Below are 15,556 nucleotides of genomic sequence, written 5' to 3' on the forward strand. Positions count from 1 at the left end.
AGGACATTGGACACAGAGTACCCCCACCGCCCTTCCGTCTCCTTGAGCACCGAGTCAGCCAAACAACTTAAGTGACACATTGACATAGTTCACGCCAATGTGGGTGTGTGCATCGGTGCTAATGTGCCTAAAAGTCTATAACAGGTCCGCCGGCTGCAAATTGTTGCTAAATCAGCTGCGATTTTAACGTGCGACGTCATCGGCGCTCTCTCACAAGCCGCTCTCTTCCGCAGCACTTGCCACCGTACTCGTACTCGTACTCTTCTTGAACATGCCCCTCTTGTTGCTATTGCTGCTGCACTGGGATGTTTTTCTTGTGTTCTTTCCACCGCTCTTTGATTTTATTTTGTTTTGGCGCTCTCTCACTTTGAAATTTATTCATTTACATACTGAAGTGGTGTATACACTTCTACAGGCGGTTTATAGCAGATAGGCGAAACATATTTGCATGGTATGTTACAAAATTTATTTGTATGTGTTTTTCAACTATACTAAAAAAGTTTGTTATAAATATATTTTTTAACTTTATTAATAGGGGAAACAAATGTTGTTCAAAGAAATTTTTTTTCTAGATGTTAGCAAATAAATTAATATAAATGGGGCCGCTAACATCTGGCAGCGATTTTACCCTCAGAAAGGGTATTAAGAGAGAGCACTCTTTCGTTCGGTGGGTTGCTGTTTGCCAACGCTCTTTCATTTCATTTTGTTTTTGTACTCGGTGCGCGAAGCAAGTGTAAGCGGATCTGGTTGGGCCTGCTTCTTCTCCAGAGTAGCGCCTGTAATCTCATCTAATTCGGTTTTTTTTCGCCACTTACGCCACATCGAGTGACAAGCTATTGAAGAATTAATTGCCCTGATGAAACTGAAAGCAAAGCAATAATAACAAGGAATTTTAAACAAAATCCATTGAGACAGTTAAAAACTTGTGCTGAAAGTGCTGTTGTGGAAAAGTTATCGATTCGTGTGAAAGTTGCAGGCTGCAGATTGGCGAGAGAAAAGCCAAAGAAAGTTTTCTGGTAATGTGACGACACAGCAAGCCACAACAATGGAAAACTTAAACTTTGCACGCACGCCGCAATTTCTGCGCAAAGTTATCTTCGAGGCGCGCAGGTAAATTTAGGAAGAAAACAAAAACAAAGCAGGAGGGTGGGGTGCTCGAGGGGGGTGGAAAGTGGAAAAGTCAACCACCACCACCACTACCCAAAGGAAATCACCACCCACCGGCGAACGAGTCACCCTGATGTTCCGTATTCCACAGGACAAGTCTAGCCGGGACTTGCATTTGTGGCTGCTTCTTGATTTCTTTTCTCTAGCTGGGTTGCACCTTACAGGTTTTACTTGTTTTCCTTTTGTAGGCGGTAAAGTGTGCGCCAGGGGGCGGTGCAGCAGCCCGACGGTGATTTATGTAACTCGAGCCTGCAGACGTCAATGGGTCGGTGTCCTCACGTCAGAGGATTATTTCTTCTTGTATGTGCACACAGCGATGGTCAAAATAATAGCACCAAAATTCTTTTTCATAGTAAGGCGAAGAAATTGTAATGGATCGATTATAAATTATGAATGAGGGCATTACATTTAGACATTGTTGTTTTTACAACAAAAGGAAATACTCATCACTCTAGTAACATTTACGTATTCAAAATATTTTAATGATGACTAGTAAATCAGCGTTAAATTAAATAAATCTTATTCTTACTAAGCTTAACAACAAATATTTTAGTCACAGCTCACTAAGAACACATGTTTGGCAATTTTAGTTTTATGAGAGCATGAAACGGATAAATGTGATATATCTTATTTTTAGTGCTATTTTTTCCACCGAAATTGTAAGCAGTGTGAGAATATGTGCCTTGTGCAACATGCCATGCAAGCCACTCGAGGCACAAACCGCAAACAAAGACCAAAGACAACAAAGAAGCAGAGGAAAGGAGCTGCATCGAACAGAAACCCCTGGAACCAATAACCCCAAGGCACGGGATACCCTTTGAGAGGCCGACAATTAGTCATAGGAAATTGCACATACCCTTTAAAAAAAATGTTTACCAAAGTGGATGTAATCATTCTGTATTGGGTTGAGGACTGAATAACCATTTTTGTAAGGACTCCCTATAAATAAATGCCAAAATTTTACTCAAAAAACTGACTGAGCGTTGAAAATATACATTTTTATCTGCACTAATAAAATAAATAAATAATATTTAAAACAAGAGAGAACGCTATAGTCGAGTTCCCCGACTATCTGATACCCGTTACTCAGCTAGTGAAAGTGCGAAGGAGAGTCTTCAACAGTGACAGTTTTTGGCGGTTTGTGGGCGTAAGAGTGGGAGTGGCAAAAAGTTTTTTGGCAAATAAATATAAATTTACAAGACTAATACAAAAATTAAAAAATATCACATTTTTCAAAAGTGTGGGCGTGGCAGCTTTGGGCGGTTTGTGAGCGTTAGAGTGGGCGTGGCAACATGAATCGACAAACTTGCGCTGCGTCTATGTCTCTGGAGTTTGTATGCCTAATCTCAACTTTCTAGCTTTAATAGTTCCTGAGATCTCGACGTTCATGCGGACAGACAGACGGACATGTCCAGATCGACTATTGCTCCTGATCAAGAATATATATGTTTTATATGGTCGGAAACGCTTCCTTCTGCCTGTTACATACTTTTCAACGAATCTAGTATACCCTTTTACTCTACGAGTAACGGGTATAAAAAGTTCCTGAAAAAGGTCCTAATGAAATCACTCTTACAAACATGTCAGAATCTTTCCAGTTAAGCAATTATTGAAAACGACCTTCCCAAGCACCATGGTGCTCCCAACCATTAAATTGCAGCCCGCCCCCCACAAATCCTTTCCATTGTCTCGGCTTACCCCAATACCCATAGCCAGCGGACATCATTTCGCACATTGCACAAAAATGACGAGGACAAGAGACGCATCCGCATTGGACCCCTTTGATTTTCCGTAGGAAAAGTCTTTGTTTCTCGTTAATGATTTGGTGCCTCTTGACTTTGCCGCCATCTGTGTCAACGGGCGCTGCCATCGAGCCCAAGGCAACAGCTCTTTCCCGCACTTATCGAAGCTGGATGGGAGTGGGTTTGTGGATAAAACAAGAAAGTAGGGCGGGTGTGGGTGGACATAATAGTCGCTACCAGTGCAGTTTCCGCCGAAGTGTGGCCGCGCATCGATACATTTGTATATGTTTCTGGGTTGACTTCATCACCGTCATCAGCGCCGTATATATAGATTGAGTGATGCATACTTTTCCACACAATACCACGCTGCGCCCCTTCTATTATAAACGTATATTCCGTAGATTGCTCTACTTTTTAGTGGCTAGTTTTGAAGGCATATTTGCTTTGGTTTAAGGGACTGTTATAAATAAAAAATTGTATCTTTTCAATAGTTACATTTAATAAATTTGTTTTCCTACCAATTACCATCTATTTCACAACTCTACATTTATGGCTAATCCTTGTTTTTTAAGTCACATACGTACATAAATATCAATTAATGTTGATCTGCACACTTGGTGAAGAAGAAAACATAACATGCATACTTAACATAGTGAAATAATCTTTATTTTTAAGCCTAATCTGTTAAGCGATCCAAAAATTTGAATCGATAATGCAGCTGTCCGTACTAGTAGACTCAAATGGCAAGGCCAAAGGTCAACTTAATAGTCACGAACACACTCATAAACCATATGTTGCGTTTAATTAGAGAAACATTCCGCAATTTATATTATTTTTCCTCACTTGTTCTGCAGATCGTTTATAAACAGCGACCATTTTTCCGCCTCATCCGCAAGGGGACGTCCGGAAACTGAGGAGGAAGCTTTATCCGAAATGGAGCTGGCCCACACTTTGACCCTTAATGAGGAGGCTCTCAAGCAGTTGCCCGAACACAAGCGGCCTGTGTTCGAATTGGAATGGCTGCGCTACTTGGAGAAGGCCCTGCCACTGGTGTCCAAGGCGGAGATCAAGGCGAGCCAGAAGAAGCTGGTGCAGCAGCTCTCTGAACGAATCCAGGGTGCTCCAGGTCCGCCCATTCGTAAGCTCATCGCTAGCGCGTTGGCCACGCTATTCTCCGTGGGTGACACCTTCATGCTCTTTGACACCGTCAACGCCTGCAATGACATCCTGAAAAACAAGGACGATTCGCCCAGCTACTTGCCCACCAAGCTGTGAGTATATTTCATATAAATATATACCAAATAGAAACTCAGTCTCTTTCATCCCTAGCGCCGCCATCTGCGTGCTGGGTTCGATGTATGAAAAGCTGGGCAGGATGATGGGCCGCACCTACGAGGATACGGTGCAGATCCTTATTCGAACACTTCGCAACGCTGAGTCGCAGGCGCGAATTGAGATCATGCACACGCTGGAGAAGGTGAGCGCTGGCATGGGAACCGCCATTGCCAACGTGCACAAGGATATTTACAAGGCTGCCAAGCATTGCCTATTGGACCGAGTTATGGCTGTTCGTGTGGCTGCAGCCCGCTGCATCCTCAAAATGATATACAGTGCACCATTCCTGTACCAAACGGAGTTGGAAAGCCTGGGAACATTATGCTTCCGAGCCTTTGACGGCAGCAACTACGAAGTGCGATGTGCAGTAGCTCAACTGCTGGGAACACTTCTGGCCTACACTCAACAACTGGCAGAAGCCGCAACAGGCAAAAAGAAGCAGGGACAAGTGGTGGCTATACAGGCGGCCAAAGGAGCTACGCAACGTTTGGTTTCCCTCGATGAAGCGCTGGGCATCCTAATGTCAGGTTTCCTTCGAGGTGGCGCCTCTTTTCTCAAGGGTACCGGAGAGATTATTAAAGGCAGCTCAGGAGTCAACCGAGAAGTACGAGTGGGTGTAACGCATGCCTACGTTGTTTTTGTGCAATTCATGGGCAGCGTTTGGTTGGAACGACAGTTAAACACATTTCTGGCACACGTTTTGGATTTGGTGGCCAATCCAAAGGCAGCGTGCTCCCACGTGGATGCTGTGTATTCGCGCAAATGCATCAGCTTTATACTCCGATCAACGATTGGCAAGATGCTAGGCGAAAAGGCGCAAAGCGCTGCCTGCAAGGAACTGGTCCATCTGGTAGCCAAACAGATGAACTCTATTGACTTTAATCCCGAGAACGCCAAGGATTCCAATCAAGAAACTTTGTTCAGTCAGCACCTGCTGGTGTGTGCCCTCCAGGAACTTAGTTCCCTACTAATTGGATTAGGAACCACAGCTCAGAACTTGTTGGGAGATCAATCCCTGCAAGCTATCGATGCCACCTGTGCCGTTTTGGTACATCCCTGTGCCGCTGCCCGTTTGGCTGCCGCTTGGTGCTTACGATGCGCTTGTGTGGCGGTTCCTGGGCAAATCACGCCACTGATTGATCGCTTCGTGGAGGCCATCGAGCAAATGCGATCCTCGCCAGAAGCAATGGCCGGATATAGCTGCGCTTTGGCGGCAATTTTGGGAAGCGTTCGGTACTCGCCATTGGGCATACCCCACACAAAGGGCAAGGTCGTGTTCAACTGTGCGGAGGAACTGCTGCGATCTGCTTCCCAGAATAGCCGCATGTCGCTGCACCGTACCCAGGCCGGCTGGCTATTAATTGGAGCAATAATGACTTTAGGATCGCCGGTAGTCAAGGGACTGCTGCCGCGGATGCTGCTACTGTGGCGGAACTCGTTTCCGCGGTCCAACAAAGAGCTTGAATCGGAAAAGGCTCGTGGTGATGCCTTCACTTGGCAGGTGACGCTAGAGGGCAGAGCTGGAGCTCTCTCTGTAATGCACAGCTTCCTGCTTAACTGCCCGGATCTGCTCAACGAAGACATAACCAGACGACTGCTCACCCCCATCGAAAGCGCACTGGCCATGCTGGTCAAGTGAGTGTCATCTTTTAAATTCAGCTTATCTGTCACGCTTATTGATACTTTTTCCAGCTTGGCATCTGTACTGAAGAGCTATGGAACCCAGCTCAAGGCTCCGGCAGCTATGGTACGGCTGCGTCTCTTTGAAACGCTGACTCTGCTGCCGGCTAATGCACTAGAGGCCTCCTATACGCATCTTCTCCGCATGCTCGTCTCGGAGTTTACTCTTGCGGATAACGCGGCCAACACTACAAACTCTTTGTTGCGGACGCTTTGTCATGGTGATGATTCGATCATACTGGGCACTTGGCTGCAGGAAACTAATCATCGCACCATTGAAGATCAGGTGGGTTTAATTTGGGAGCTTGGGTACATCTTCCCATAAATGTGTGTGTACGCTGAACCAACTGTCTATCCGTGAACCCCAATTCACTGTTTTTCCACCCTTCTCTCTATAATTGTGCTTATCCAAAGATGGAGCCCAATCGCAAAGTCGATGGCGAGCATGTAAGTGGAGTGCAATATCTGCTACCAGTGTTTGTTTCTGGTTTTATTACGCCGTTACATGTATATTAGCCTATATTTATTATTCAACACAATGGAATTGATTTTGATTCCTAATTGAGCATGAGTAAAAATTTTAAAAATGTTCAAGTGTGAGATTTTAATAGGTTCACAAGCTGAACATAAAGCCACGTTTTTATTTTGTAGCTAAATTGTTTTTAAAATTTCGATATCGAATGCAAACTATTGATATGCTTTCAGTAAGCTCTTTTGTTGTTAACCTTATAAAAATGTATATAGCTTCTTAATTATTGCTGAGCAAATCATTTTAGCATTGATATGGTTTCTATTTTCCTGCGTGCATGAATTTTGAATTATCTTAATTTTGTTATAAGTTGTTTTTTAGTTAAACTGCAGATTAATTAGTATCATTAATAATAAAAAACTCTTTGTGTTTTAGCTGCAACCCAATAGCGCCGCGGGATCTGGCGCCCTAGAGCACGATCCATGCTGTCTCTACCGTCCCAGTTGGTCTGCCCAAGGCACTGGATCCAGCTCCAATGGTGCATCAACAACATCCACTGGTGGAAGCAGTGGCGGCGGAGGAAGCAACATCCAGCAGATCAGCAAGGCACAACAGTGTCCAGGACCATTGCCACTTGGAGTGGCAGTGATCGATATGGCAGTGACTCTGTATGGAACCATCTTTCCCAAAGTGGCAAACAAGCATAGGCTGCAGATGCTAGAGCACTTTACTGAGTGTATTCGCCAGGCCAAGAGCAGTCGCCAAGAAGCCGTCCAAATGAATATCTTTACGGCTCTGCTTTGCGCTCTAAAGAATCTGACAGATAGCAAGACAAGCCTAGGCCAGGAGGATGTACGAAAAAGTGCCACGGCATTGGTAGTTGCTTCGTTGACGAGTGCCAATTCGACCATTCGGTGTGCGGCTGGAGAGGCCTTGGGACGATTAGCCCAGGTCGTGGGAGATTCCCATTTTACCGCGGAGTTGGCTCAAAATAGTTTCGATAAACTAAAGTCTGCCAGAGATGTGGTTACGAGGACTGGACATTCACATGCCCTCGGCTGCCTGCATCGCTACGTGGGTGGCATGGGCTCGTCGCAGCATCTGAGCACTAGTGTATCTATTCTTCTGGCCTTGGGTCAAGATAGTGCATCGCCAGTGGTACAGGCTTGGTCGCTTTATGCTTTAGCGCAGATTGCCGATTCCGGAGGTCCAATGTTCCGCGGCTATGTGGAGGCAACCCTGACGCTGTGCCTGAAACTTCTACTTACCGTACCCCACGCTCATGTTGATGTACATCAGTGTGTGGGCCGCGTAGTCAATGCGTTGATCACCACCGTGGGACCGGAGCTACAAGGAGGAGGTGGACCAGTAGTCAGTATGAGAGGATCCTTCCTCTGTTCAGCCGCTCTCCTTCAATCACACTCAGATCCACTTGTGCAAGCTGAGGCCATTGGTTGCCTACAGCAGCTACATCTTTTTGCCAGTAAATCTCTGCAACTAGAAGAGTTGGTGCCCACTCTAGTTGGAATGCTATCCTGTAACTATTTCATACTTCGCAAGGCCTCCGTTTCCTGTCTCCGGCAGTTGGCACATCGGGAAGCTAAAGAAGTTTGTGAATTAGCCTTAACTATTAACGCCGAACATCTTCCCGATTTGGTAATAACGGAGTATGGACTTCCAGGATTGCTTTTCTCTCTGCTCGACACAGAAACGGATGCCGAGATGCTGAGAAACATTCATGATACGCTTACTTCCATGCTTCAAATGCTGGCTGCAGATAATCTCAGCTCCTGGTTGAGTCTGTGCAAGAACGTGTTAACCGTCGCTGTGGAAGGAGGACTAAATGATGATCCTGCTAGTGGAGAACAAAGCAAGAGCAAAGATGCTGGGGGAGAAGATGTGGACGAGGACGAAGAGGAAGAGTATGCTGATGATGTAACAGAATACCGAGCAGAAGAGAACACATCCACCCATCCGGCAGTTCAACCAAGGTGGCCAACTCGTGTTTTCGCCGCCCAGTGCGTGCGACGGATCATAGCCAGCTGTGAAGCGGCCAGTTCAGTGCACTTTGATCTCTTACAGGCTAAGGAACAGCAACTCATTCGCTCTCGCGGGGATTACCTCATCCTGCACTTGGCGGAACTTATTCGAATGTCCTTCATGGCCGCCACCTCGGACTCGGATCAATTAAGATTAGAAGGATTGCGCACTCTGCAGGAAATAATCGATCGATTCGCTAATGTTCCAGAACCAGAATTCCCCGGTCATCTACTCTTAGAGCAGTTCCAGGCTCAGGTGGGAGCTGCTTTGCGTCCTGCTTTCGCGCCGGATACTCCCTCTCATGTGACGGCTGCTGCTTGTGAAGTTTGTTCAGCGTGGATTGGATCTGGAGTAGCTCGCGACATAGGGGATCTAAAAAGAGTTCATCAGCTGCTAGTCAGTTCCCTTGATAAGCTTTCCTCAAAAACCAACAGCACTCAGTTATATAATGAATCAATGGCTACTTTGGAGAAGCTAAGCATCCTAAAGGCGTGGGCAGAGGTTTATATTGTGGCCATGATAGGAAATGGAAAAGCTCCGGCTTCCTTACTAAATCTCCAATCCCAACAGTCCGGCTTACAATCCTCAGCCAATGTGGAAACGGACTCAGATGTTCCTGACAGTAGAGGTGAAAGTCTTCTAGGATTGGTGCAACCTGAGCTTCACAATCTTTCAACACACTGGCTAAGTGCTATGAAGGATCACGCCTTGCTGCTCCTACCTGCGGAGTTCCAATCCCAACTACCACACGACGGAGGAGCTTTTTACACCACGGACACAATTAACTCGTCAAAACCACATTACATGACCAGTTGGCCCCCAATCCTCTATGCCTCTGCACTATGGTTAAGGGATGAGGGGTTCGCGCGTCATCTTGATACAAGTGAAGCCGCAGCGGAATCCAATAATAATCAGATCACTCACGGATCTTTGTCGGCGGATCGCTTCCATATGATCTTCGGCATATGCATGGAGGCACTCTGCAGCATGAGAAGTTCTGAGAGGCCTAGAAACATTGTGAGCTGCCTTCGCTCACTGCACAGCATCTTTGATTCTGATTGGGCTAGGAGACAGTTGGTCAAGGATCGGGCTTTAACCATTGAACTCTGCCATGTTCTACACCGTCAGATACTGACGAGAGATGAATTACTCGTACAACTTCTGTGCGTGGAAATTTTGAAGCAAACGATCCGTGCTGCTAGAGAAGATTTGGAAAGGAAACGGGACAATAATGCAAACTCTGAAGAGGGGGATGGAGAGCGACATGGTGAAGATGATTCTATGCAGCCAGGAAGCTCGCATGTCTACGCCGTCCTGGAGGTTTGTCTTTGTCTATTTGTTCGCCAAATACCTACGATGAATCCCACGAGGCAGGGAGCTGGTGGCTCTGGCCTGCAGCTGGATTTTGCTTATGCCAAAATGGCCACTGGCTCGTCCTTCTTCTCGGTGCTGGGTGATGAAAACGGCCTGCTTGTAGCCAGCGGACTGCAGTGCGTCGAACAGTTGCTGGATTTGTGTACACCCAAAGGTGCCCTAGCAATCCTGCCCACCGTCCTGTATATGACAACTAGTATCGTTAAGGAAATCGCCAACAAGTCGGCCATAGATAGTACTATTTTGGCAAATACATGTGCTGTGAAGTCTGCCTTGCAGTGCTTGCGATCCGTTTGTGTCCACAAGTGGGCTAAAGTAGAGGAGACAACCGAGGAATGGCAACAGTTACTTCAAAGTGCCCTGGCCACCATTGTGGATCTCACCAAAACGGCTGGCGATAACGAGGAAAGGAAAGTCGACGAGGTCACTATGCTGTTGGCCATCACTGTTTTCATCCTACATACGCCCGCCTCCGTTGTGTCTACTCCTTCATTGCAATATCCCTGCATTAATCACTTCCGGCAGTGCCTGCAGTCGGAGCACCTATCCGTAAAGCTGCGCTGCATCGAGACCACTCGATCGATCTTCGCTCGGGCCGAATTAAAGACGGCAACCCCTTACATCCACGCACTTGCGCCGAGGATAATCGAATCGTTGTATGCGGAGTCCAGCAAGGTGCCCACAGGCGAGCTGGAGCTACAGGTCACCCTTGAGAGCATCATTACCGTTGAGCAACTTATAGACTTGTCGGAGCCACAAAACCGTAAGTAAATGGGTATAATTGAGAATTATTTAGCTGGGTCTTTCTTTAAGACACGGGGTACTCCTATTTTAGTAAGAATATTTTAGAATTTAACCTTAAGAACATGTTTTTGAATATATTATATAAATAGATTTAAAATGGATGCCTTTGAATTTAAGGAATGGTATAATTTACAATTATAACATGCCTAGACGACGTGGCTGTGTCCATTTTTTCAAATTTATATTGATATTTCAGAAAAAGGTTGTAATTTCTTCTTTGCACTTCAAATAGCTAAATCAATAGATATCTAAAAGTCCAGCGTTTTTTCTTGATTGTTAATTAAGAGGTTAGCATATTATAAAATTTGATAACAAGTTTTTACATTATAGCTTTCTTTAGAAGACAACTTATTTCATGTTCAATTGTTGTGAATAAAAAGATTAAATATTACTATCATAACTTCTCAAATTCGACATAACTTGCATTTGGTGCAGGAGTACCCCATCTTATAATATAGTTCATAGCAGTACCCCCTTCCCGCTTATATAGTTGACACTCTCCCCTTTCCAACATTTGCCGTTAGGCTGCTCTGTCATATCGATCTGTTTTCTACAAATATCTCTTGGAATGCAGACAAAGTATTGGTTAAGTAACATACATTTCAAACTTCACACTTTGGGGAAAAAAAAGAAATACGTTATTATATATTTGCTCTCTTCTCTGTCTTCTCTTTTTATCAACTCACAAATCATTTACAAAACACTAAACCAAAAATGAAATCAAACGTTAGGAAACATAAACTTACTACAAGGTAAATAGAAGAGCTCGATCGCAAACTCACATGTTTCATGTCGAATAAGCATTTCAGAAATATAAGGCAGTTCAAACGAAACATAAAAAGTTTTAATTTCTTATCTTTGACACGCGTTGTTACGTCGTATTTTACTACATCGTCGTCGTCTTACTGATTGCAAGTTAAATACTTCTTCTACAACAAAAAAACTTTAATTATAGTATCTTAACTGTCATTTAGTTTTGAAATGCTTCGTTAATTGCACCCTTAATGTTTTCCTATGCACCAATCCATAGAATAGCTGAGCACCTAGTTTCTAGTTCTTGTTGTCAAAGAGGATTACGCTTTAAATGTTGCACGTATGAAGTAAACGTATGGGATGACACGACTTGTCTATCTCTTGAATGGGTGTTCTGTTTAGCAAGCATGTCAACTTAAGTTTAAAATATTAATTGTTTCCCTGTCAACACTTCACAGATATTCAAATGCTGACTTTATTGGTCCCTGTGCTTATTGGATTCCTTGCGGAACCTAGTCGACTCCGGACGCTGCCAAAATACCAACGGCAGCTCCACGACCAGGCGCTGCAGTGGCTACTGAAGATCGGTCCCAAATATCCGCAGGAATTCAAAGCCCTAATGGGTCAAACCCCGGAACTGCGACAAAAACTAGAAGCGGCCATTCGCAGCCAGCAACAGTCGATTAACATTGCCCAAAAGGCAAGCGAGGCGCAAAGGAACCTGCTGGCCAAGCCGCAGAAGCCCACGATTAAGCTGAAGACGGATTTCAGTAACTTCCAATGAGCGCCTCCTCTGGGATTCGAACAAAATAGTCCTCAAGCTGCTAGTGCTAACATAAAAATGCTTTGTAATGCATTGGGGCCGCATGTACAATAGGATGGATCGGTTCTTTTTATATTGAAAATAAGGTTTTGACAATTCTGCTCTATATAAACATCCAGGATAAAGGTTACATTTTGAAAGAATTCTTAAACGGCAACCAAAAAAAAGCAAAATTTTTAAACTACATTCAGAAAAATGAGCCACCCTAATGCACATCGGTCCGGCATTTGATTTTGTTGTATGTGAAATACGTTGAAAGTACCTACAAGTTTATAAATTATTTGTTAGCCATTGTAATGAATTATTATATAACGCGATATAAAGTAAAAAAATATAAACTTTTAAAGCTTAAATATTTCAATATGTATTTTTATTTATAATTCCTATGGAACTATATATTCCATTTCCACTTCCTGCTTGACTGTATTAATCACTTCATCTTCGCTAAGCGGCTCAGATTTTAGATCATTCTGTTGTTCCGGTTCGGGATCGATTAAGACAACATGTGTACCCAGTTTTGCTAAATTGGGATTGGGTCGTGGCAGAGACACTAATGCTGAGGGTAGGTCCGTAAAGAGTTGCGATTCCAAGCGGCTGAGAAGAGTGGTACGATAGAACAGAGCTCGCAACCTCTTGCGGAAAAGCTGGATGGGTGGTGCAGATTCATTATATTCGAAGCCCCGTACTTCCGTACCTTTCTTGCGACAATCTCCAGAAAGAATGCACAAAGCCCGAAATCCCATCATCGTTGACCAGTTGGGTGGCAAAAGTGGGCTCTTCAAATCACCTTTCTCGTCCGGAAGGTTCCGGATCATGCTATTGTAACACTTAAGCAGTTCATTTGGCAAAAATATGTTTTGTAAGAGCGAGGGACGAATTGGTGGCTTATATGCAAGAGCTCTGACCACATACGCAATGTTAAAAAGGTCATATGGAACTGGAAATGTTTTTGCAGTCGCAACCGGTAGATTGTAACTATACTTAAAGAACTCGCACAACTCTAAATCCACTTTCATAAGTTTTGATGAACTCTCTCGCTCAATCTTAGCCTTCTTTGATCTGGGTCCTCGCATCCGAGTTCTTTTAGTGCTTTCAGCTTTAACTAACGACTCTGGGTTCTCTTGCCACTCTTGCAAACGCTGCGCCCAGTTTTCAGAGTTGACCAATGACACCTTCTTCGATCGGCGGCGTGGCAAGTCTTCCACTTTTGCATTGGGATTTTGTTCAAGGAATTTCTTGATGACTAGGAAGCGGGTTCGACAGCTGGTCCGTGTGTGATTGCCCAAGAATGTGGCACAGTTCAGCCACTGGGATGCCCCGTATTGCGTTACGAAGCTCATTAGTTGGGTGTCGTCCTGTACGGACCAGGAGTCTGTCTTGTTGCGCTGTGCTAGTACATTGTGGTAGCGAGTTCGGAGCTGTGTTAACGACCGGTTTGGGAAAAGAGATCGCGGAAAGCAGTGAAACTTCCCATTGTACTCTTCAACGGCGGCGAACAGCATCATGTCCTCTTTGGTAGTGAAGGCTTCTGCAATAATATAAGTTGGATTTTAAATAAAATAAAGAACAATCAAAAGTGATAATATAAATTTGGTACCCACCGTGACTGATGCGAGGATGCAACACGTAGTAATAACGACCAATCAGCGTTGACTTAGACTTGTCCGGAAAGTACTCCACGACTTTCTTCCAGTTAATTACCCCGTTTGCCGTATTTCTATCAACGATCTCCCTTAGTCTGTCGTTATCCTCATCGCTCCAGCGACAGCTGGTCTTTGGCTCCATCAGATAACGCAAGGCGGTATGAAAGCGAACGAAGCACTGGTAGTCGGAACGTCGTTCTAGCGACGCGGCTGTCAACTCCCAGTTTTGCATCCTATTCGCAGTTGCCACCGCCAACAGGGTTTCGTCCTCCTCGGGTGACCAATCGTCTCGCCTGAGATCAGGGGATAAGTACACCCGCCACATTGCCTCACAACTATACGGAGAGTGCCGATATTCCAAGTCCAGAGTGCTGATCTGGTTCCAGTCGATGCTGAAGCTACTGTCCGCAGACGCCAACAGACTTACCAGGGTGTTTAAGTGCCGATCCGTTGGCTTACGCTTAAGGCTTCCACTGGGCAACGCATTTGTATTGTGGGCCCTATGGTCAATTAACTGAGAATTGAGTTTTTATTAACACAGAATATTATTATTTGCTTTTTAACTTTTAATAGTTATAAATGGTTATTTGGCAAGCAATCTGAGTTCATTGGTAAACAATTCTTAAATGCATTGAGTTATGAACTTTACAGTTTATTAACATTCCCATTTATTAACCATTAAATTTATCCCTCATTATATGGCTTGTATGACTATATTCATAAATGAAGGGTACTTCGACACCTAAGTCGGCTAAAGGCCGACACCTCAGTGATAATTTAAATTTCTCCTCATAGCAGAGATGACTTGTCCATATTTTAGACCCACAACCATACTATCCTCACCTGTTGTTTTATCCCCATTATCACATTCTTTTTGTCCAGCAATGTCCACACGTGTCTGGAGTGCATGTCAAAGTCGGTGGGAAACATCTCCGTGTGGCAGCGCGCCTCGTAGTCCTCGTTGTTAGGGCAGCTTCGGCCGTCGATGTCTCGGAAAAAAAGGTTGCCCTTGAAGCGAAACGTGCCCTTCCGCAGGATCGCACCGCTAAGATTGAGAGAATCCGGGCCGAAATGGGAGCGAGGTCTAAGCCGGCGCACCAGGATATCCTCGTTCCGAGAGAAGCGGGTCCTAACTACTTGCAACATGGCCAGGATTTTAGTCCGGACCTGCATGAGCCGGCGTTGGAGCTCCTGATTCAACTGCAATGCGTTGGCGTCGCTCCGTTCCGACGTGCTTTGCAATAGGGCAGAGATCTCGTTCATAAGCTGCTGCTGGTTTATCCGCAGATCCTCGACATCGTCCATTTCTCGGTTTGTTTTGTTTACATTGCCTTGAATATTAGCGATGAACCATGCCTGGCCTCCACTATCGATAGCATGGTTGCTGGTCTTTAATGTATGCATGATTTGAATACCCTGCAATATTGCAAATTATGTTTTCTAAATCATTTCATAAGAAACTACTCCCCATGCATTTAATAAATTCATACACCCTTGGTAACAATAAACGTATTTATCGTGGCTAATTGTATTCAAATTTTTATTTTTAATTTGTTATGTTGTATAACATAATCTATACAAATTATGAATATATTCCGCTTTTTATTTACGCAAATTATTTATTCATAAGATTTAAAATCAGCTGGTGGCCGACTCGCAACCAAACCAGAATACACCTAATTAATTGAGAACCTTAAAAAAGCGATAACCAACATTGGTAGAAATT

The 15,556-nt window shown here is 44.5% G+C and overlaps 2 protein-coding genes across 5 annotated transcripts; one reads left to right on the forward strand and one right to left on the reverse strand.

Annotated features, from left to right (window-relative positions):
• Positions 1–728: 728 nt before the first annotated feature.
• LOC120452508 (HEAT repeat-containing protein 5B) lies at positions 729–12,540 on the forward strand. 4 transcript variants are annotated; one of them, XM_039636762.2, is made up of 8 exons: positions 729–1,110; positions 3,764–4,180; positions 4,239–5,879; positions 5,937–6,210; positions 6,339–6,371; positions 6,829–10,570; positions 11,343–11,363; positions 11,823–12,540. In XM_039636762.2, exons 1-8 carry the CDS (start codon positions 1,046–1,048, stop codon positions 12,146–12,148), a joined length of 6,519 nt encoding a protein of 2,172 aa, XP_039492696.2. In that variant the 5' UTR covers positions 729–1,045; the 3' UTR covers positions 12,149–12,540. The 4 variants fall into 4 exon arrangements, with proteins under 4 accessions (XP_039492696.2, XP_043862301.1, XP_043862302.1 ...); XM_044006366.1 differs by lacking the exon at positions 11,343–11,363 and having other exon boundaries at positions 730–1,110; XM_044006367.1 differs by lacking the exon at positions 6,339–6,371 and having other exon boundaries at positions 730–1,110.
• Positions 12,527–15,176, reverse strand: LOC120452511 (snRNA-activating protein complex subunit 4). Its single transcript, XM_039636765.2, has 3 exons — positions 14,674–15,176; positions 13,789–14,344; positions 12,527–13,715 (listed from the first exon to the last, which is right to left on the reverse strand). The coding sequence occupies exons 1-3, from the start codon at positions 15,133–15,135 to the stop codon at positions 12,571–12,573; spliced, it is 2,163 nt and encodes a 720-aa protein (XP_039492699.1). The 5' UTR covers positions 15,136–15,176; the 3' UTR covers positions 12,527–12,570.
• Between the last annotated feature and the right edge of the window lie 380 nt (positions 15,177–15,556).

Source organism: Drosophila santomea, chromosome 3R, assembly GCF_016746245.2.
Source record: "Drosophila santomea strain STO CAGO 1482 chromosome 3R, Prin_Dsan_1.1, whole genome shotgun sequence".
Lineage (NCBI taxonomy): Eukaryota > Metazoa > Arthropoda > Insecta > Diptera > Drosophilidae > Drosophila > Drosophila santomea.